Raw genomic sequence first — 23,593 nt, forward strand, 5'->3', positions numbered from 1 at the left:
CCACTGAGCAGGGAGCCTGACATGGAGCTCAATCCCAGGACCATGAGATCATGACCCAAGCCAAAGGCAGATGCTTACCTGACTGAGCCACCCTGGCACCCCACATTATTTGTTTTTATATTGAAATTTAAAAAGTGAAATGCAGGGGCGCCTGGGTGGCACAGCGGTTAAGCGTCTGCCTTCGGCTCAGGGCGTGATCCTGGCGTTATGGGATCGAGCCCCACATCAGGCTCTTCCGCTATGAGCCTGCTTCTTCCTCTCCCACTCCCCCTGCTTGTGTTCCCTCTCTCGCTGGCTGTCTCTATCTCTGTCGAATAAATAAATAAAATCTTAAAAAAAAAAAAAAAAGTGAAATGCAAAGGAAATGTTCTCTTTTTTGAATTATTATTATTATTTTAAAGTAGGTTCCATGCCCTGCACGGAGACGAACACGGGGCTTAAACTCATGACCCCGAGGATCAAGACCTGAGCTAAAATCAAGAGTCAGACGCTTAACTGAGCCACCCAGGTGTCCTTTGAATTATTATTTTTTTAAATATTTATTTAAGTAATCTCTACATCTAATGTAGGGCTTGAATTCATGACCCCAAGATCAAGAGTCGCATACTCTTCCGACTGAGCCAGCCAGGCACCTCTGTTTTGAATTATTTTAATACAAGTTGTTAGGTTGAAATTTATCTTTATGGCTGTAAAGTTTCCTGTTTACATCAATATTTACTGTTACACAAAAAATGTTGAGGCTCAATGTTTTCTATTTGGCAGATAAGCTGGTCCTTTTTTTGACATACAACTAACTGGCATAAGTTGGTTCTTTTTTTATTTTTTATCGAGGTAAAATTGGCATAACATTAGTTTCAGGTGCACAATGTAATGATTTAATATTTGTATATATTGCAAAATGATCACCACAGTAAGTCCAGTCAACATACATCACCATACATAATTACACAATATTTTTTCTTATGATGAGAACTTTCAAGATGAGTTGGTTCTTAAAAACAAGTAACAGAAATAGAGTACCACTACTGCTACTGCTGCTGCTATTACTACGATTACCAATTGCTAATATTTGAGTTCTTACTTTGTGCCAGGCACCGCTCTCTCTGTTACACAGAACACTGATCCTCTCAACACTATTTGGGGTAAATACTATTATTGACACAATTTAAGAAAATTGAGGGACAGAGAGATTAAATAACCTCCCCAATGTCATACTATATAGTGATAAAGCCATATTTTAAACTCAAGTAGTCTGCCTCCATAGCATATGTTCTTAACTACTACCTATGGCTAAAAACAATCCTGCCTTTTTTGAACATCTATGACATTTATTTCTACCTTTTTCTTTTTTAACTTGGTTCTTGAGTATAAAGAATTCCATGAATCATCAACTATGTCATGAACAAAATATTAACCATTGATTGGTCCATGTACTGCCCTCCTATATCACAAATTTTCTTTAATAACATTATGGACAACTATGATCCCACAACCCAAGAACTAGAACATCACCACAATAATCTTAGTGCTTCTCCCTATCCTAACCTTCCCTTCAGCTTTTAAAAATTAACCACTATTCTGAATTTTATGTGCATCTAAAAAATATTTAGTTTTGCTTGTTTTAAAACTTTACAGAAAGGTAACTTACCATATATAACCTCCTAGGATTTGTTCCCACTCTCCTTCCTCTCAATACTAAGATTCATCTGTTTGTTATATATAGTTTATTCATGTTTAGAACTACACAACATTCTATCTGTACTATCATAATCATTTATCCATTCTCCTGTCAATGGGCATTTAGGGTGTTTTTACTTCTTTCAACCCTGCATTATAGTTTCGGTTCTCTGAGTACTGTATAAGCAATTTAAAGGTCGGGTATCTTTATATCTCCTAGAATACCAAGCACATTGTTTTGCATGTGTCCAAAAACTGATTAAATTAGCGAATGACACATGGACCAACTAAAAGTTGTTATATGGCACACATCACCCTAGGAAAGATCCTTAACCAAAACTACATTTTGAAGGAGGCTAATTTCCTGTATAATAACCAAAAGTTAGAGAAGTTAGTGGTATATTGAGATCTTTTAAAAAGTATTAGGTTGATTATGCCTGAAAGAAAACTATCTAATCAATTATTTTAATAAAAATGGCAGCTTATATTAGTTCAGTACTATGTTCCAAGCACTGTGCTAAGCACTTAATACAGATTAACACATTAGATCTTTAGAACTCTATACAAGTATATGACATGTATATGTCTAACATTATATGACACTGATGACCATTCTCTCCTTCAAACATTTCCTATACTTGGTTTCCAGGACACCATACTCTCTTGGTTTTCCTCCCACCTCCTCGTTTTTCTATCCTGGATCCTCCCTTTCTTCTCCACCTCTAAATGTCAGTTCCATCCTTGGACTTCTCTCTAGTCACTCTCTAGGTTGTTTGATCCAGCTCCACAGATTTTAATACTGATAACGTACACGAGAAAATTTTAATCTACAACCCCAACCACTCTGAATTTAAAACTGTCATCTCCAAATGTGTACTTGACCTCCTCCCCAACGTTTCCCTCCTCTATAATTAGAGCCATCAATTCATCCTGTTGCTCCAGCTATTCTTGATGCCTCATCTTTTCTTGTATGTATCGGCAAATCCTGTAGGTTCTATTTCCCAAAACTACCTAGAACCCACTACTCATATCTCTGTTGCTTCTAATCTTGTCTAAGTTACCATCATCTTTCACCTGGACCACTGTAATTGCCTCCTAACTATCTGTTTCTACTCTTACCACCTTCACCATCCACAACACAATAGCCACAATGATCTTTTAAAAAATAAACATAAAAAAGATCATGTTATTTCTTTGTTCAAAACTGGCCCATACCTTCCCATCAGTCTTAGAATAAACTGGTCTTACATGGTCCATAAAACCCCACATGATTTTGATGTTTGGCCAGCTCTTAGATTTCATGTCTGACCAATCTTCCATCACCCAATTCATTCCAGCAACAATATCTCCTTACTGTTCCTCAAACACAACCACACTACTCCCTCAGGGTCTTTGCACTGTCTGAAACACTCTTCCCTTGATTAGCCACATAGCTCCATTCCCCCAGTTTATGCAGTTTTTTGCTCATATGCCTCAGTAGTATCTTCTCTAACCATACAGCTAAAATAGTACACTCCTGTCTTTTTCCACTCCTTTCACCTTTCTTTATCTTCAAAGCAACTGTCACTACCTAACATTATATAATTACTTACTTTTTTTTGTTTATGTCTTCTCTACTAAATTATAGGCTCAAAAAGTGCAGGAAGTATGTTTGCTTCATTTAATGCTGTACTTTATAAAGGAATAGCGTGTGGCACATATCAGGTGCTCAGTAAATAATGAGTGAAAGAATGTGTTGAATAAAGCAGACAACTAGCAATTTTCTGCTAATTAACATCTGCAAAGTGCCTTTTATACTCCTACGTAAGTACATAATTACAGACTTACAATAACCATACTTTTATTGGTGAAATTAAACTAAACTGCTAGGAAATTCTCCGTTTAAAAATGTCTTTCTTAGAGGAGTTTTAAGTCCAAATTTCAATGTCTCTATTAGCTACATGGAAAACTGCCTTTAATACTTTTTCCTAAGAAAGAAAAGTAGTCCTACAACTAAAGGAAAATAAACAGAAAAATGATTCCATTAGGATGCTTACCATTTCTCTTGGACCAGGGGTGTAAGCATGAACTTTTCACAAGTGCTTCATCAACTTTTCCTCCTGACATGTTATCCATGAATTGACGCCCATGTTCTAAGGCAAGGTAGCAGTCATTGCAACAGTCCCGCTCTTCAACACGCACCCAATTACTAATTACACCAATCCTGGGAAAAGGGTCTTGGTCTGCTGCTCCAAAGGGTGAAAATAAATTAGTGCACTGATCTTGTAGCAATAATATCAACTCATCAGGGAATTTTTCAGATTCCTTTAGTCCTCCATTAACATGTTCAGAAGTAGCCCTGAGAGCTTCAAAACGTTTTTCTGCTTCTTTGCCACACTCTGTGTTGCGTCCTATGATATCTAGTTCATCTTCAAGAAATAATCCTGAATTGTTTCCAAATTTTCTGTTCATGACTGCACTGAAGCCGCAGGTACACCTATACTGTGCTTCCTGCATTGGATCTGGAATGTAAACTCCAACATCGGCACCCTTGATATTCATGTTGCAGACACAGATACAGCAACTATCAAAGTTACAGTCTTTAAACAAATTCATAACTGATTCTGAAAGAATGAGGTTTACATAAAGACTGTGTGCTTCAGGGATAGAGGGAACAGTTGCAGGTTCAACAGAATTAAGGGGTCTGCACGTGGATGGGGTGGAAGCTGGTGAATACAAGTCTGAATTTTCATATTTGACTGAACCTTGAGCACTAGCAGGTCCACCAGCTCGAGGAGTCCTTGGAGTCCTTGGAGTCCTTGGAGTCGGAAACCTAGGCGTAGATGGAGAAGGAAGAATTCCTGCTCCACTGTTACTAGGAGGTGCACTGCTAGGAGGCATCCCAAAAGAAGTATGAGTTTGAGGTGTATAAGCAGGACCATATTCTTGATCAATAGTACTTCCATCACTAGTGTCACCAGGGTAAAAGAAAATTAAACACATACATAAAGGAACATATTAATAATATGAAATAGAACTAAAAATGTCCCAGTATTTTTCAGTAACACTGAAAAAATATGAAAGCACAATTAGTGCAAAAATTACAAGTATAATTAAAATATATTTCTGGTTATTATATCCACTCTAGGTGACTGTCGTAGACTGTGGGACCAACCAACTAGTTCCAAAATTGTAAATAAAATCTGTTGACACTTATCCACACCTAGACATCCACATTTACTATCTGTATTTCTTGTACTACAAATAACCGTATTTCACTGATGCTAGGATGTCACTGTTAAAAAAAATCCTGATTTTAGAGATGTTTACATGTAATGAGGGACAATGGCAATTTTATGACGCTACCAATAATAAAACATCCCAATTTCAGAGATATTAAAATATGAAAAGTGTGTGATATGGCAAATATACAAATGGGATTTAGAATTTTAGAGCAAAATAAAAGGGGCTTCCAAAGACAATGCCCCCAAATGAAGACAAATAATCAAAGCATAATGGTTTTAAGTTTTCCAATAGTTTATCCATACGCAACTAATATCATTATAATTTATTGCTCAAAAAACAATTTTTAGAATTTTCAAAAACCAGTATCTTTTTTCTAAGTACTAGCAAAGCAGGACTTCTTTGAAAAAAATTAAAGCTACGTAAACACACCTACGCTATACCAGTAACATAAATCTAAACCATACCCCTCTTTGATGAATGGCACTGCAGGCCCTGAAGGAAGCAATTCCAATTTTCCAACAGTCCAACTCTGACGGTAAACACACTCTTCTGGCAATTTGATAGGAGGCAGACATTGGCTTGGTAGACTTTTTAGAGGTGCAAACATAGAACATCCCACCAGAACTTGACAATTTTCAGGCTTATAGACGTAAGAAAAATCCTACAATACAAAGACCATGACTTTCAGCACCTTATCTTCCAGGGGAAAAAAGCCAAACTAACTCTACCCTTTTTTGTCCTCTCTTTAAACAAAATAGTAAAATGTAAATACAATTCTGTTTTTTTGTTTTTTTGCTTTTTTTTAAGTAGGCTCCATGCCCAAAGTAGGGCTTCAACTCTCAACCCTGAAACCAAGAGTCACATGCTCTACTGACTGAGCCAGCCAGGTCCCCAGTATAATTCTATTCTTAAAGGCATTCATTCTATTTTAATTCCAGTTAATTAACATATAGTGCTATATTAGTTTCAGGTGTATAATGCAGTGATTCAACAATTCTGTACATTACCCAGTGCTCATCACCAAGTGCACTCCTTAATCTACATCACCTATTTCATCCATCCCCCTACCAACTTCCACTCTGGTAAGCATCAGTTTATTCTTTATAGTCAAGAGTATTTCTTGGTTTGTCTTTTTTTTTTTTCCTTTGCTTATTTCCCCTTTGTTTCTTAAATTCCACATATAAGTGAAAGCATATGGTATTTGTCTTTTTCTGTCAGACTTATTTTGCTTAGCATTACACCCTAACTCCATCCATGTCATTGCAAATGGCGAGATTTCATTCTTTTTTTTATGGCTGAATAATATTTGTGTGTGTGCGTGTGTGTGTGAATGTGTGTGTACATATCTTTAACCATTCATCTGCTCAACATCACTCATCATCAGGGTTACGCAAATTAAAACTACAATGAGAGGGGTGTCTGCCTGGCTCAGTTGGTAAAGCATGCAACTCTTGATCTCAGGATCATGAGTTTGAACCCCATGTATGGCATGGAGTTTACAAGTGAAAAAAACTAAAAAAAACAAACAAAAAACCAAACTACAATAAGATCACCTCACATTTGTAAGAATGGTCAAAAACACAAGAAATAACAGGAGTTGGTGGAGAAAAAGGAACCCTCTTCCACTGATGGTTGGAATGCAAACTGATGCAGTCACTGTGGAAAATAGTGAAGATTCCTAAAAAAGTTAAAAATAGAACTACCCTAAAGTCAAACAATTGCACTGCTGGATATTTAGTCAAAAGTTAAATGGGGTGCCTGAGTGGCTCAGTTGGTTAATCGACTGCCTTCAGCTCAGGTCATGATCCCAGGGTCCTGGGATAGAGCCCTGAGCTGGGCTCCCTGCTCAGCAGCAAGTCTGCTTCTCCCTCTCCCTCTGCCTGCCACTCCCCTGCTTGTGTTCTCTCTGTCTGTCGAATAAATAAATAAAACCTTTTTTAAAAAATTACAAAAACACTAATTCAAAGGGATACATGCACCCCTATGTTTATAGCAACAGCATTATCTACAATAGTCAAATTATAGAAGAAGCCCAAGTGTTCTTAAATGCATTCTTAATAGTGTCACCACTATTTAGTCTTCAAATCTATTAACTACAAAATGAGAATCACTATGAACAGACTTTTTAATATAGCAACAAACTGAATCTATAAGAAAATATTGGAAGGGCGCCTGGGTGGCTCAGCTGATTGGGTGTCTGACTCCTGATTTCGGCTCAAGTCATGATCTCAGGGCTGTGAGATTGAGCCCCACATCAGGCTCCACACCCAGTGGAGAAGCCTGTGGAGCCTGTGGAGCCTGCTTAAGATCCTCTATCTCCCCCTCCTTCTGCCTCTCCCCAGCCTCCCCCTCTCTAAAATATATACATATATATTAGAAGTGAATTATTTCTCTAGAAAATTAAAATACTTACTTTAATTTCGGAAGGTTTTGGGCTACAGAATCCTTCATCAACCTCAATTTTGAACTGTGTTCCTATACTAGAACTATTTCCTTCTAGAATAGTTCCTCCAGGTGTTATATCCATACTACCATATTCTTTATTACTCATGTTCATTGGGGAAAATCCCATAATATGCTGTTCCAACGATGGTGGTGTAGGATACATTTTATGAAGATCTGCAGTGCCTATATTTAATAAAACACATATTTTAACATAAGACTAAAAAGAAGTTAATCTGTGTTTAAAAGAAAGGGGTAGGGAATTTTATTCAGATTAAAAATTTGCAGATTTATCTGCAGCAGATTTGGGGAGCTTACTTATGCAAGATAGAGGGTCCAGATTTCCTGTCTTGGATTCCTTACTGCTGGATTTATCATCTGTTCCATTTGCTGACTTTTTAGATCCAGGCTATTAACAAAAACAAAACACATTATTTATCTGAAATTTCAAGTCTAATGTGATCCAAGATGGTAATTATTAAGATATAACTTGAAGGTCAAACCCATTCATCAAATATATTATTCTGGTTGTGCTAGAGCCAAATATTAGTTATTAGAAACAATTTATAAAGAGGTAAAACACTTTTTAAGCAATCAATGAACCCAGATTAATTTCTCTGTTTATTTGATAATCCTGCAAATTAACAGAGGGAAAATCTCCTCTAAAACACAGGACCAATACTTTTAGATCACACAGAGCAAAAATAACCTACCACTTAAAGCCTATTAAATTTTTAAAAAAGAAAAAATAAGGAATTCTGCAATAAGAAGGATTTGTAGTATCAGAACTGATTCTTAGTAAAAGATACTCATAAAGCATTTGTCCCCTTCAATAAAATACACTGAAGTTTCCTATATAATCAATCACCCCTCTGAAATCTAATTTACACTTTTACCTTGTTTAGTAATCTCCTTACCCTTACAAAAATGCTACAACATGTAAAAGAGAGCACAAACTTCAGAAATCTCATATAATAAGTAACAGGACACCTAATTAAAAATTAGTTTTAATACATTGATCAAATCATTTTACCATCTCCAATCCATCACCATTGTTTTTAGACCTGACAACTTGGTTCCAAACCTCCTGTTAGCCACTTTGTCATAAATATGTAGACTGAGTTCTAATTACAACCTTTTTACCTCACAAAAGCCACAGCTAATACATGAATGGTAACGGAGAGAACGCATAAAAGTACCAAGTGTTCAGGGATACAGGATGTAAGTTTATGTATAGCGAGATCTGCCTTATGTCACTTAAATGAAGACACCAAATGTGCATATATGTGTATATACATATATACATAAATATATGTATGCAGTGTGTATGTGTGTATCATATATACAATAGAAAGAATTAAAAATATATATTATATAGAACAAGAACGACCAAATGTACTATAGATGTTACCAAGCTACCTTTATGCAGATGAAAATGTAATTCCCTTTTATGATAATGCAGCACTCAGTTCATTAATTTGCTAGAGACTTGACATTCTAGCAAATCGCATTTTAAGCTTTCTTTTATAATCACCTTTCTCTGCAAATGGATGTTCAAAGTTAAATATTTCTTTTTCTGCCTCTTTCATGTCTAATAATGGTTATAAGGCCAAACATATTCAAAAGAAGTAGTATTCCTTAAAAAATTGACAAGGCATACAATTTTAATGTTAATTATTTATTATTTTATGTATGTGAGTCAATTCCAGGGTCATTTCTCAAATGAGAGATCAAAGAACAGGAAAATAATTCTGCTTCCTAAAGACTGCAGACAAAGAATATATGATAGAAATTAAACTTATTCACACATATCCTTCAAATATAAAAAAAAAGTAAAGAAAAAAACCCTCAGTTCATAGGTGACACTATGCCAAGATTGCTCAAGTTTAAAAAAAAAGAAAACAATTAATAAAATTTTATTCCAAAATATTTCCTATTTTTCAGGGCTAAAACGTACTATTCAAGTTACACATCACTTCTGAAAAGTAAGTCTATATAAAATCAAGGAAAAGAAATTATAACCTTAACCATTAACAGAATACTCACTGTTAGTTCATCTTCATCAGAATTGAAGAGATTATCAAGGTCAGTGTAAGAGACAGCCAGGTCTGAGTCATAAATCAAACTGGTTGATGGAGGACGGGCATGACTAGCAGGGCGTGGGGCATCTATATAAGTCAATCAGAAAAACAAAATAAAAAATTCTACTTCTGACCAAATAAGTATTATTCTATTTATTTAAATTAGATATCTAACTTTAAACTTACAAGAGTATTATGCAATAAGAAACTGTGATTTGATTAAAATCTAAAATTTTTTTCAAATAAACAGTAGTAACTTCTCCAGGAAGCTCATCAAAGGCTATACAATCCAAAACATGGCTAAGTACTCTTATTATATATATTAAAAAAACAGACAGACACTCTTAGGACAATAGTAGACACACACACATTTTTATTTTTCTATCTTCCTGAAGTGTAAAACAAGCATAGTCTGATGACTAAATGCTCTGGTTCTTGAGTCAGAAGGACTATTATTAATTTGAATTCCCAACTCTAACACTAATAGAACGACCCTGAGCAAGTTACTTAACCTCTCTGTACCTTAGTAATGGCAAGAATTAAACATCAAAGGATGTAGCTAAAGCACTTTGTCCAGTGGTAGGCACTTAAGTACACAATAAATATTACCTTTTGGTTAAGCTTCATTTTAGTTCTAGAATTTTATTTTCTTTTTTCCTTCCCCCCCCCCCAATTGTAGGGGAAAAAATATACGATTACTTAAGAAAAAAATAGAAATACCAATGGAAGTTAAACTCTTCTTACATTCCCATACACAAAAAAAAGTTTGCAGTTTGTTATATAACCTTCTGAAGCATCCTTGCAATAGCAAATGACTTGAAATACTCCTCATTTTCAGAAAGATAAAAGCCACTTTCCAAGTGCCCCTGCATGTCAGTTGTAAAAATTCACTGGAGCAGTAATTCTGAAATTTGGTGTGAAAAATCATCTAGGGTACTTATTAAAAACCAAGATTTCCAAGCTCCACCTCAAAAGATGCTCCAGAATGTGGTACGTGGTCCATATTTTGAGAAAGCACAAAATAGAGATTATATATTCTCTATATCCTAACGGCAGGTAAATAGCCCAAAGAACCCAAACTGTTAAATTATCAAGCTACTCAGAATTATCAAAATGATAATTAACTTATCAGTTGTTAACCTAAATTAACTAATCAAGCTACTCAGAATTATCAACTGAATTTACTTCATGAAAGACCATTTCTTCCTTATTCTTATTTTTAGTTGCACAGAGCCTGACTCTATTTCAAATATTAAAACAAAACTTTGTCCTTAAAAAAACACCTACAGAAGGACAACTTCCTTTGCCTTCAATCAAAAGTTAAATAGATTTTGTAAAAGAAATAACGTGCTATAAGCACAAGCACTTGTCAGATACTTTCAAAGTGGAGCCTTGGCCTCAGCGACAAGAACTGTGCATACATATAACACCTGCTTGATAAATATTTGTTAAATTAATAATTTAAGCAACAGTTCTTCTAATCTGAGTGAGAGAGAAAAGGACAACAAAATTATAGTCAAGCCTAATTTATAAGTTTTCAGATCTGAGAGGGACCTTAGGCGATGATCTCTTTAAATCTCATCTTACAGATGAGAACGATTTTTATTTGTGAGAAAGTTCCAACAATTGAAAACAGAATTTCTATCACCTCAACTTCTTCTCCCAATACAAAATAAACAATAAATCCAACATTTTAAGATAGGTACCTCTCTATGAATATGAATTATGCAAAAAGGAACACTGTAAGTCCAACAGTATCAAATTAGTTTGTAGTAATAATTCTACAATGCAATATTTTGATTAGGAAATAGAAGTTTTACCTTGCTTGATAGAGGGACTAAATAATGACATAGCATCTTCCTCATGTGATAACACTGTTATACTAGATGGCCCATCTTCTACCTGAAAACAGTATTACATATTAGATTGAAATATATAATTTAAATAAACAAAATCTTCCAACTATTGAGTAACTATGTGTCAAGCATCCTGCTAGGTGCTCTACAGACATACTAATTCCCACAACTAACCTACATGGTAAGTACTATGCTCAACTTACAGACAAAAAATACTGTTAAAGACAACCCAGGAAATATATCTGATAAATAAATAGTGGAGCTGGGATTCCAACATAAATCTGTCAATTTCCAAAGTCCATGTTCTTTCAATAGTACCTCCAGCCTTCCCAGCTACTACTATTTTCATATTTACAAAAGGACAAAATTTCAAGTACTGGGGCATGTAGTAAGGCTAAAAACTTTGTGAAATGAATTCTCTGTATTAAACTTATTATTGGGTCCTTTCCACAATTTTATAGCTTTTAATTTTCATATTTTGTATTTAAGGCAACATTTTTATCTAAGAGAGTTATCTTGTGCTTAATAGATCCTCTAATACTGGATTTTTAAAATTTAATCAATACTTCTATATCCTACACTAAATATACTACTTCAAGGGACACTATAAGTTCTTAACTCACATTTTTAAAAAGATTTTTTTAAAGATTTTATTTATTTATTTGACAGACAGAGACAGCGAGAGAGGGAACACAAGCAAGGGGAGTGTGCAAGGGAGAAGCAGGCTTCCTGCCAAGCAGGGAGCCGAATGCAGGGCTCAATCCCAGGACCCTGGGATCATGACCTGAGCCAAAGGCAGACGCTTAACAGCTGAGCCACCCAGGCGCCCCTTAACTCACATTTTAAAATAGCATGTATTTTATAAACTCAGCATTGTGTATTTTATTGTATTTTTGAAAACTGGCAATTCACCTATAGCATATTTTCACTCAGTATCAAAATAATTTATCTACCTAAATGCCCTGATTTCAATGTCACAGAAGTTAATGTACTCTTTCTCTAATCCAAAAACTCTTACAGTAAACAATAACAATCTTTTCATTATTAGAGACCAGCTATAAAGTCCACACAAGCTCTTAAACTTTGTATAATGTGCCTGATTCACCTATTTAAAAAAAAAAAAAAATAGTTTTCTTGGGGCACGTGGGTGGCTCAGTCAGTTAAGCATCCGACTCTTGGTCCTGGCTTGAGCCCCATGTTGGGCTCTGTGCTGGGCGTGGAGCCTACAAAAGATTCTCTTTTGGGGCGTCTGGGTAGCTCACTGGTTAAGCGTCTGTCTTCAGCTCAAGTTATGATCTCAGGGTCCTGGGGTGGAGCCCTGCATCAGGATTCCCTGCTCATCAGGGAGTCTGCTTTTTCCTCTCTCTCTGCCCCTCCCTCCCTGCTCTTGTCCACTCTCTCTAAAAAATAAATAAAATCTTTAAAAACAAAGAAAAAAGAAAAAAAAAGATTCTCTCTCTCCCTCTCTCTCAGCCCTCCCCCTCCCCTGGTTCTTCTTGCTCTCAAAAAAAAAAAAAGAAAAAATAAATAAATAAAATTTTTCCTAAGTTACAATGATAAATCTGTTCAATTTTTTTTTAAATCTGTTCTATTTTAAAGAAAACAATGAGAAGTGTGATACTATATGCAGTGTTACAAATCATCATACTTTGATTTCTTTTACTCACCTTGTGTTTTTTTACAGCTTCTCTCTCACTACTTTGTCTATCTTTCTTATCAGGAAAAAGGAATTCCTCATCCCCTTCAACAAATGCATATGGATCAATTTTAGATTCTTGCTCTGCATCAGATGCTATTGCTGAAAGATACTGATTTTTAATTTGATATTGCTGTACTAATTCATCAGAAACTTTTAAAGGTTTCTTACATTGCACCATTAACCTGCATTAAAAAAAACAAAATCAGAAAATTAATTATATTTATTTTCTATAAAAGCAGAAAAAATACAATATGACTTAAGAATCATAAAGTTTTCAGGATTATTTAGAGATGATCTAACCTGCAATCCTTCATTTTATAAATGAAGAAACTGAAGCATAGAAAGGTTATATGACTTACTAAATCATACTTCAAATTTAGCAATAGAAAAATGAAGCTAAAATCTAGGCCTCCTTCTCTATATGTTCTTTCCACAAAAATATACTATCTTTTGGTAATCCACTCTGTTCCCAAATCCTCAAAGGCATTAACCTGTCCAAATCCATTCACTGAAAGGGACTCTTTAAATTGAAACTGCTCCAGGACAGAACTCTCAAAATGTGGACTATATGGTTAGACAAATTTTATACAATTTATACATTTATACAATGAAAGTGATTATCCTTTTCCTACTGCATGAGTGGATAAAGTTATAAAATTTTTAAGACCTGACTTGTGTTTCATAAAAATAACATTATAACTATTATTAATTCTGACAAGAGGTCTTATAATGGCAAGTTTCAGCGCAAGTACCCTAGAGGTTTTTTTTGATCACGTTGGAAAAATCTACTTTTATATTATCAGCCTTATGGTTTCACATGGTGACTAATAAACATGTTTCTCTGTACTCTCCTAAAATAACCAATAAAATGATGAAGGACAACAGAACAAGAGAGGAAACAACAGTGAAGTTGGAAAGACCAGAGAAACCGACAGACCAGAGAAAATTGAAATCTAAGTTAAAAGAAAGAAGCCACAACAAACTGATCTGCACCACCAGAATCCCGGAAAGCATCAGGACTTTTCTGTACCTGAAGACCAGGGTGCTTGGTGAGTGTGAATACTGAATGATTTGATTTTTGTTTGTATCGGACACTTTTTTGACTCCCAAATTCATGTTCTCTCTGGTTTGTAAAGCTGAGTTTCCCATGCTGCCAGAAAGCAGCAGCTAGGCTTGTAGTTAGACTGTGGTCAAAAATCCTACAAGGACTGTTTTATTCTGAATAAAAACTAAAGTCCTTGTAATATCCTACCAAAGCTTTCCATGATCTTTCTCCTCTTTTCCTCTCCAACTTCATCTTCCATTATTCTACTCCTTCCTCTCTCATTCTGCTTCCAAGAACTTTCTTAACGTTCCTCAAATAGGCCAGATACACTGCTGGCTGTTCCCTTTGTTTGGAGCATTCTTTCTCCAAATATCAGCATGGCCATCTCCCTCACTTCCTAAAAGTTTTTGTTTAAATGTCACCTTATGTATGAGTCCTTATTTAAAACTGCAAAATGCCCAACTGCCTCAACACTGAACCCCCTTGCCCTGCTCTATTTTTCCATCCATAGCACTTATCTTGTAACATACTTCTATAACTTGCTTATGTTCATAGTTGACTGTAACTCTCAGTAGAATATAAGCCCCTAAATGATGGGTATCTTGTCTTTGTTCACTGAATTATCCCAAATGCCTAGAACAGCCCCTGGCACGTAAAAGTTACTCAATACATATTTCCTAAATGAATATGTCAAATCTAAAAGCCACATAGGACAGAGATGTTGTGGTTGCACTAATAATCCTAAAATACAGTATCTTGTACTTTGAAATACGCCATCTTTATTCATCAGAAAGTGATACTGCTAACACTTATCTGTCCTAAAATTTAAGACAAAAAATCCTAAGAGACGTAGATTTGGGAATGACGAAGGCATTTGCTAGCTCATAAAATCTTTGAGAGGGATGTATCTTTAAATCTATTCACCAATGCCCAGCACTAGAAGCACTCTATACTCTATAAACTAAGGCTAAAACAGAGGCCATCAAGAAGATACCATATTTTCTGAACCTGCTATCAAATATCATACATGCCATTTTTATTCCCAATATTCCCTAGATTTATTCCTAAAACTAAAATCCCAAATCTACAAAAACTTTCTTCCATGAGAACATGGTGCTACCTAGTCAGTAGGGATACATTTTACAATTAATTGTTAGAATAGGGCACCTGGGTGGCTCAGTCAGTTAAGTGTCTGCCTTCAGCTCAGGTCATGATCCCCTATCCGTCTCCCTGCTCCCTGGGGAGCCTGCTTCTCCCTCTCCCTCTGCCCCCACCCCTGCTCATGCTCTCTCTCTCTCAAAATAATAAAAATCTTTTAAAAAAACCCAAAAAACCCACAATTGTTAGAGTAGTTCTGTTCTATAAATGAACATTTATTCTTAAAAGTAGCTTTACATCTTACCATGTTAGACCCTAAATAACTGTTTTTTTGGACTATTAGATTCTAACATAAATACTTTCAAAATAGTTTTTCCATCTACTTTGACATAGCTTTAATACTTAAAGTAACCTTAGACAGGAAATGAAGGGTATGCTCTCTGACTGTGATGTGCAAATTATGCAAAAAACAATGGTTTGCTAAGTAATATGGCAAAGTTAGGGCTGGACAGATTTTAAGTACGTATATTCAAATAACTATTCATAGGGGAAAAGTGTAAGATCCCACTCCCCCTCCCCACCACCTACCTGAAAGACACTACTACTCTGTGTAGGGCTGAATAAAACAACTCTGTTTTTCATATTAAGTTGTCCTCTGACAGAAGCAGGAAAACTGCCACACTGTTTACATAGGTAGTTAAACTAGTGTGCAGTAACATTAAAAAGACCAATGCTACTGCATAGGGCTCTATGAAGAATAAAAATGAGTAAACCAAATGCAGTGCCTAAAGACAACTTGTTATTTTATTGAATGGTTCTCACAAACATTGGGATATGCAAAGAATTTAAATGTAGTTAATAAAAGAGCATCAAGTCACAACAAGTTTTAAAATATAAATTATTTACATTACACATCCTTCTATATTTAAAAATGATAATAGAAAAAATTGTGATTTTTAAAAGATGCCAGATTAAAAACTCAGTTATTTCATCACTATCCAATTATATAGTATACACATACTTTTGTGAAACAGTAATAACACCTCCCCTTTTCTAAAAGAAACTTTCACATATAGCCAAATGGTTAACTACAGAATAGTTTCAATCAGATATAAAGCTAAATACAGACAAACTGGAAGAGGATTAGGTACAGCCATCAACAGGAAGCTTTGCAAAAGCCCAAAGCAAATTGAAATTACTTTTATATTTTTCATTAACTGTATCTCTTTCCTTTTACTATGACAACAGTAACATTCTACCTAAAAATAATAGTATGTATATATTTTAAAAGATTTATTTATTTGAGAGAGACAGAGAGAGAGAGAACGCCTGTACACGTGAGCAGGGGGAGGGGCAGAGGGAGATGAAGAGAATCTCAAGCAGACTCCCCACCGAGCATGGAGCCTGATGAGGGGCTTGATCTCACCACCCTGAGAGATCATGACCTGAGCCCAAATCAGGAGTCAGGACACTTAAATTGACTGAGCCACCCAGATGCCCCTCCTGAAATACAGTTGTAGAGAATTTAACATAGCTTAGAGTAGCACATGCTTTTAGGCCTTTATTCAATAAAAATCTTTCCAGACAAGATATGACAGTATTTTAGGACTGACAATTATAAAAGGAGATAAGCTATAGGAGATGCTAAGGAACAAATGAATTCAATAAATGTTAAGAATTCTCTATTTTCTTTCTATAGCCTTTCTAATACCATCTCCAATATTCAGAATCAATCCTTAAACTGAGTCAAGCTTGCTGTCAAAAGTATAGCTTTATTGTATTAAGATATCAAATAAGATTTACTTAAAAGACTTAGAATACAGTAAATCAAAGGTTTATTTCATCATAGACTTCTGTCTATGAAACAAAATAATGAGAAACTAACTTTTAGAGGTCAAATAACACACTCTATAAACTATTTAATATATATAATAAAAATTGGGTATATCACTAATACAACATAGGAGCTAGTTCTGCCAACGAACGCTATGGTTAAAATATCCTGATGTATGTAGCCTTACTACCAAACAAAACATGATACAAATATGCTCAAGTATAATTCTTCCTTGCTCAGGGTTTAGAAATTTTTCCCTCTGAATCAGAAGACTATTTTAAGCAATCACAAATACTACTAGAACTAAGTGCTCAACCCTTGAAAAATGGTATTAAAAAACTGTAATGTTTCTTTGCAGAAATTTTGCTACCTTTGAAACTTAAAAGGTCTTAAAAGCCACTCTTTCTTTTTTTTTTTTTTTTTAAAGATTTTTTATTTATTTATTTGACAGAGATAGAGACAGCCAGTGAGAGAGGGAACACAAGCAGGGGGAGTGGGAGAGGAAGCAGCAGGCTCATAGCAGAGGAGCCTGATGTGGGGCTCGATCCCATAACGCCGGGATCACGCCCTGAGCCGAAGGCAGACGCTTAACCGCTATGCCACCCAGGCGCCCCAAAAGCCACTCTTCTAAAACAGGTGCCATCACTAACAGAGAAACTAAAAATAACAAGAAGCAAAAAGAGGATAGCCACAGATGTGTATATCCTGTATGTAGGATATGCTATGCACCACCCCAACCTCTCTCTCCTCGAACAAATTCTAAGAAATTAATAAAGGAATTTTGCTTTAAAATAGTTGCTGAAAAATCTGGCATCAACTGCTGCACACTGACAGAGTCTGAGAATAGGGGAGGTGCTTAGAAATGATGAATCCTATTACTCTGTACTAGTTAGGCAGCCAACACCATCTAAAATTAATTAGAAAAACCAAGAGTATTGCTTTCTTTTGTTTATCCACCGATTACGGAAGCACACTGCCACCCTTTAACAGCAATCAATGGAAAACTTAATTTACACCAAATGGAAATTGAGTTTTCACTTAATATAAATAAAAGACGTCCAAATCTCTCCTTCATCACTTTCTAAAAAGACACACACCTGTAAAAGTCAATTTTTATTTAAAAAATGTTTCTTTTTAAATTTCTACTGATCCATTCTTGCCCCCCTTTGCCTTGATATTACTCCAACTGGGTTAATGTAAGTTTTCTTCTAGGCTTCAGACACAACTGCCTGACTGAATCTTTAAGCAGGCTCCTAAAACTGAATTCACAAATTTACAATGTATGTGTATTACAAGCACATAGTTAAAAGTCATACTGTACACAAAGGCATAACTGAGACATTTAAATTTCCCAATCCCTCTCCTTCAAGATAACAAGGGATTACAGTTTCTTTCGCTTTAAAAAATTACAAAAACTAAGCTTAAGATTTAGTCTAAATTAAGTAAAAAAGTAGAAAAGTAGCATTCAAACCTGTTTTTCCTCCTCTTTCCCTCATAAAGTAAATATGCTGGTCTTTAACTCTTCTGTTACTCCCCTACTTTACTATTCAATGGGCCGTAAAGTTCTTTAGTCCACTCTACATCCACAAAATCCACACATCCCTAACAATCTCTTTCTGATTTTCCTTGGGCCCTCAATCACCTTATATCTGAGCTAGTCAAGATGTCCAAACTGATGTCCTTTCAAAAATATCTATCTCTTCATTTAAACAATCTTTCAATAATGGTACTTGGTTAATATTTCTAAAATCTTTATTTTCTAAAAACCCTGTTATTTTATCTACCTCAAAAAAGCTTCCAACAGTGTCCCTATCATCTCAAGGATAATACATAAGACATAAGCTTATAAGCAATATTTTGCTGTTCTGTTATATAGCCCTACCCCCACCTTTCAGGTCTCCTTTCTCATCATGACATACCAAACTAGTAAGCAACACCAGATAATCTATCCATACCAAACCACATAAAGCTTCTGGATCTTCATAAAAGGAATTAAATTATTCTTTACGCTGGTTCTCCAGCCCTAATATAGTTTATGTATACTTCTATCAAAGAATTTAAGGTTATTTTGCATTAGATTACAATTTCATTTAGGGCCAGACCAAATTTATTTTATACTCTGACAGTGCCTTACAGCATCTTGCATATTAGAGAAACTTCAGTTTTATTCAAAGAGATAAAATCTATCTTTGAGGAGTATGAATTTAAAAAGAAAGATAATGTTTCTAAGGGTGCAAGAATATAGGAGTTACAACAGCCCCCTAATTAACTGCCATATATTTAAAAACACTTTCAAAACTCTCAAAGAGTATGGAAAAAGATTAGAAATTTACAATGTCTAATAAGAATTCAGAAATTTATTTATATAAAAAATCTAGGCTTCTGAATGGATTACTCTGACTAGAAAAGATCATATTATAGCTTTAAAGCAACCCAATGCTTCTAGAAAAAATTTAAGATTGTTTAAATACCATTGAGAGAATATTAATTCATAGAATTTATTTTAATGACAGGGGATATCATCTGACTGATGAGCCTCATGACATCCTATCTCAAGTAACATTAATAACAGAACCAGAATCACTAAGTTATCCAAACAAGATCCTTTTAACATATGAAAACAATGGGGCGCCTGGGTGGCACAGCGGTTAAGCGTCTGCCTTCGGCTCAGGGCGTGATCCCGGCGTTATGGGATCGAGCCCCACATCAGGCTCCTCTGCTGTGAGCCTGCTTCTTCCTCTCCCACTCCCCCTGCTTGTGTTCCCTCTCTCGCTGGCTGTCTCTATCTCTGTCAAATAAATAAATAAAATCTTTAAAAAAAAAAAAAAAAAAAAAAAAACCATATGAAAACAAAACAAAACAAAACTTTAGCTTTAGCATAATGCAAACCCTAAAGCCCATGCCAGGTATTTTACTTGGGGGAATCTCCCTAGTAAAACTAATCAGTAAACAGGTTTGGCCTATCTAATTAAGTAATTTATTCTAGAGTTCAAATTTCTCTTAAAAATGATTCATGATATTAAAGCACCTCAACACTATTAACATTTTGGGCTTTGCTGTTACGGACTGTGCTATACATATATACACGGTAGGATATTTAGCAGCATCCCTGGCCTCCACCTACCAAAGAGCGTCACACCTCCCCCTACCCCAGCTGTGACAATCTAAACGGTCTTTTAACACTGCCAAATGTCATGGGAAGGCATGAGTGGGGGAATAAGAAATTGCCCCAGTTGAGAACTACAGCCACAGAATAGTTAACTACAAAAGGAAAGAATCATCCAGATGATTAAAACATAACACCAAAAAACTTCTAACCTATCAAGTATAGAACAATTATATTCCATAAATATTTTAATTCATATTTCAAGCAGCTGAGAGTTGACTTTTTTGTGGTATTTTTCATATTCTAATCTACTATAATAATAATAAAAAGGATTCTATCTAAAAGTAAATTGTGACACAATACACATTTTAGTAATGAAACCAAAACAATACTCACATGAGACACAGAATTAAAAAAAAAAAAAAGTTGTATTCAGTCTTTTCCTTTTTTATGAAGGAAAAAAATGGTGACCAGGAACAGAAGCATGTTATTTTCTTAATTTACATAATCATGACCCAGCACCATTCTACTCTGCATGCTACCTTCCTACATGATGCTTCATTCTCATTCATATTCAGTGAGAAAAATGTCAAATAATTTCAGAACAGATTCTAAAGTTAAACTGTATTAACTTCTAAGAGACCTTCATTTCACTTACAGATGTTCGTGCTACTATGGACCCAGAATCGTTCTACGGGTGTGTGTATGTGTCTGTGTGTGTGTATGCGAGAGGAACATAGCAGTAAACAAGACATAGAGTCCTTGCCCTCATAAAGTTTAAAGATCATTAACAAATACAAGACATAGGGGCGCCTGGGTGGCACAGCGGTTAAGCGTTTGCCTTCGGCTCAGGGCGTGATCCCGGCGTTATGGGATCAAGCCCCACATCAGGCTCCTCTGCTATGAGCCTGCTTCTTCCTCTCCCACTCCCCTTGCTTGTGTTCCCTCTCTCACTGGCTGTCTCTATCTCTGTTGAATAAATAAATAAAATCTTAAAAAAAAAAAAAACAAATACAAGACATAGAGTCCTTGCCCTCATAAAGTTTACATTTTAATAGGGAAAAGACCATTAACAAATACATAATGTAATTTCAGATGATCTATATAAAGAAAAAATGAAAGCGGTGTACAAGATAAGTAGTGATCTGGGGAGGGAAGAAAAGCCATAGTTTAGATAAAATGGTCAGGAAAATACCTCCTGAGAAGGTAACTTTTCAGCAGGGCTAAATAAGAAGGGGTGAGCTGTTTCCCCATCTGTAATACAATTCTAAAGGCCATTAGGAATGAGCTTGGCTTTCTGAAGAAATAGCAAGAAAGCTGATGTCATGAAAGCAGGAAGCAAACAGGAGAGTAGTAAATAAGACTGAAGAACTAGCTAGGCAGGAACTGGGTAGAATATTACAGATGAGGAAAAAGAGTTTGGATTTTATTCTGAATGTAAAGGGAAACTCCTCAAGGGTTTTAAGCAAATGAGTAACATAACATTTAATTTATAATGATCACTTTACTGTGTACAAAATATATGTAGCAAAGTACAGAAACAGAGAGACCAACAGTAGTTTCAGACAACAGTTGACTTTTATATTACATCCAGCACAAGTAAGACTAAGATCCTTTGAGACTTGTTACCAAGGCATCAATTGCTTTCAAGAGTCCTCCTAACTTATATTAAATAAGCTAGTTTTCTTCCATGATCATAAGGGTATCCTAAAGTCCCTAAATTTCAAATCCAGATTAATTTTAATTTAAAAAAAATACTAGAATACTTTTAAGATTCAAAGAGCTAGATAAGGCACACAGGTTTGTTTACTAAAATAATAAAAAATATTAGAAGAAAATAAATCTTTAACAATAGGGAAAATGAGAGAGGCTACAAATTGGCCATTTTACTTAGTCTCAGGGAAGCTCAAAATCAACAAAACACAGCAAAGAAAGGTCATGGCCTAGAATATGCAAGAGGGGACTACAGGCAACCTATATAAACAACAAGAGAGCCAAACTGCCCCAAAAAAATCAGAGAAAATTTGGACCTGTATCTCTAGACAGAATTGAAAAATAAGAGCTGAAAATGGAGGAAAAGGAAGAGTTCCTTCTATAAGAAAAATGAGTATTCTCTTCTTGGGTGAAGACCCAAGATCTGACATCCTCTTCATTCTGGAATTTTAGGTACCAGGCCTCCCTTCCAAGTCATCCCCAACATGGTTATCATAAAGCAGTGTACAGAACGGATACATAGTATATACTAAATTATTTACTGAATGAGTAAGGCCTGCCAATCAGCTCCCCTATTCCTTCATTCTAAAATGTATATGAAGAGGGGCACATAGGTGGCTGAGCCAGTTAAGTGTCTGACTCTTGATTTCAGCTCAGGTCATGATCTCAGGATTGAGAGATTGAGCTCCCCCCGCTACAAAGCTGGGCTTGGGCACCACACTGAGCTCGGAACCTACTTAAGATTCTCTCTTCCTCTCCCCCCACCTTCTTCTCCCCCTCCCTCTTTTTCTCTCTCCCTCTCTTCACTCTCCCTCCAAAAAAAAAAAGAAAAAAGTGAATGAAGAAGTAATTACAAAAAAAAGTGATGAGAAGCAGCATAGTAAAAAGATGAAAATAAATTCTAAAAAAATTATAGAACATTAAACAAGGGGATGATATTTTTTTTAAAAATTTAGAAATAAGAAAACATGAGCAACAAACATTAAGACTTCAAGAAAGAGCTAGAAGAGGGGCGCCTGGGTGGCACAGCGGTTAAGCGTCTGCCTTCGGCTCAGGGCGTGATCCCGGCGTTATGGGATCCGAGCCCCACATCAGGCTCCTCCGCTCTGAGCCTGCTTCTTCCTCTCCCACTCCCCCTGCTTGTGTTCCTTCTCTCACTGGCTGTCTCTATCTCTGTCAAATAAATAAATAAAATCTTTAAAAAAAAAAAAAAGAAAGAAAGAGCTAGAAGAAATTTGAGGAATCCCCTTCGAATACAAAGGAAAAAAAAATAGAAAATGAGAGAAAATACAGAAACTCAACATATGAATCACAGAGGTTACAAAGAGAACGGGTAAAAAATGCAGATATTATCCAAGAAGAGAACTTCCCAGGACAAAAGACTTCAAACTGAACCAGCCCACTGCAAATGCCCAATACAAAGACTAAACAAAAGATCACTATACCTGCACATGCTCTTGTGAAATTTTAGAATTCTAAGCTAAAGAGAAGACTCTAAATACTTTTGCTGACAACGGACTAACAGAGAAGAAATACAATCTTTGCACACTACTTGGTCTTGCACTGGTCAGAAGACAGTTTTAATGAATATAATGGTGTTTTGTTGGTTGATTTTCACCTTTTAGAAAAATCTATAGAAAAAATGCAAAAGACTTACTGGACAGAATATAAATGTAATCAAAATAACATAGTAAAGGGAGACCCAAAAAAGCTTCCCACCCAAAGTATGTCACACATAAAGTGGACAAAGGCAATCCACAGAATGGAGGAAGATAACTGTAACACATGTAACTAATGTAAGATTAATAGCCAGAACA

General features: G+C 35.5%; 1 protein-coding gene across 1 annotated transcript in view; it reads right to left on the reverse strand.

The window, feature by feature from the left end:
- MED13 (mediator complex subunit 13) overlaps nucleotides 1–23,593 on the reverse strand; it is a 97,654-nt gene that overhangs the window by 29,489 nt on the left and 44,572 nt on the right. The window contains exons 10-16 of the mRNA XM_002924346.4: nucleotides 12,949–13,162; nucleotides 11,246–11,327; nucleotides 9,391–9,512; nucleotides 7,663–7,753; nucleotides 7,316–7,530; nucleotides 5,367–5,563; nucleotides 3,714–4,624 (exon numbers count right to left, since the gene is read on the reverse strand). Coding sequence (XP_002924392.1) covers nucleotides 3,714–4,624; nucleotides 5,367–5,563; nucleotides 7,316–7,530; nucleotides 7,663–7,753; nucleotides 9,391–9,512; nucleotides 11,246–11,327; nucleotides 12,949–13,162 — 1,832 coding nt within the window. The remainder of the gene's footprint in view (nucleotides 1–3,713; nucleotides 4,625–5,366; nucleotides 5,564–7,315; nucleotides 7,531–7,662; nucleotides 7,754–9,390; nucleotides 9,513–11,245; nucleotides 11,328–12,948; nucleotides 13,163–23,593) is intronic.

This window comes from Ailuropoda melanoleuca, chromosome 13 (assembly GCF_002007445.2).
Source record: "Ailuropoda melanoleuca isolate Jingjing chromosome 13, ASM200744v2, whole genome shotgun sequence".
NCBI classification, from domain to species: domain Eukaryota; kingdom Metazoa; phylum Chordata; class Mammalia; order Carnivora; family Ursidae; genus Ailuropoda; species Ailuropoda melanoleuca.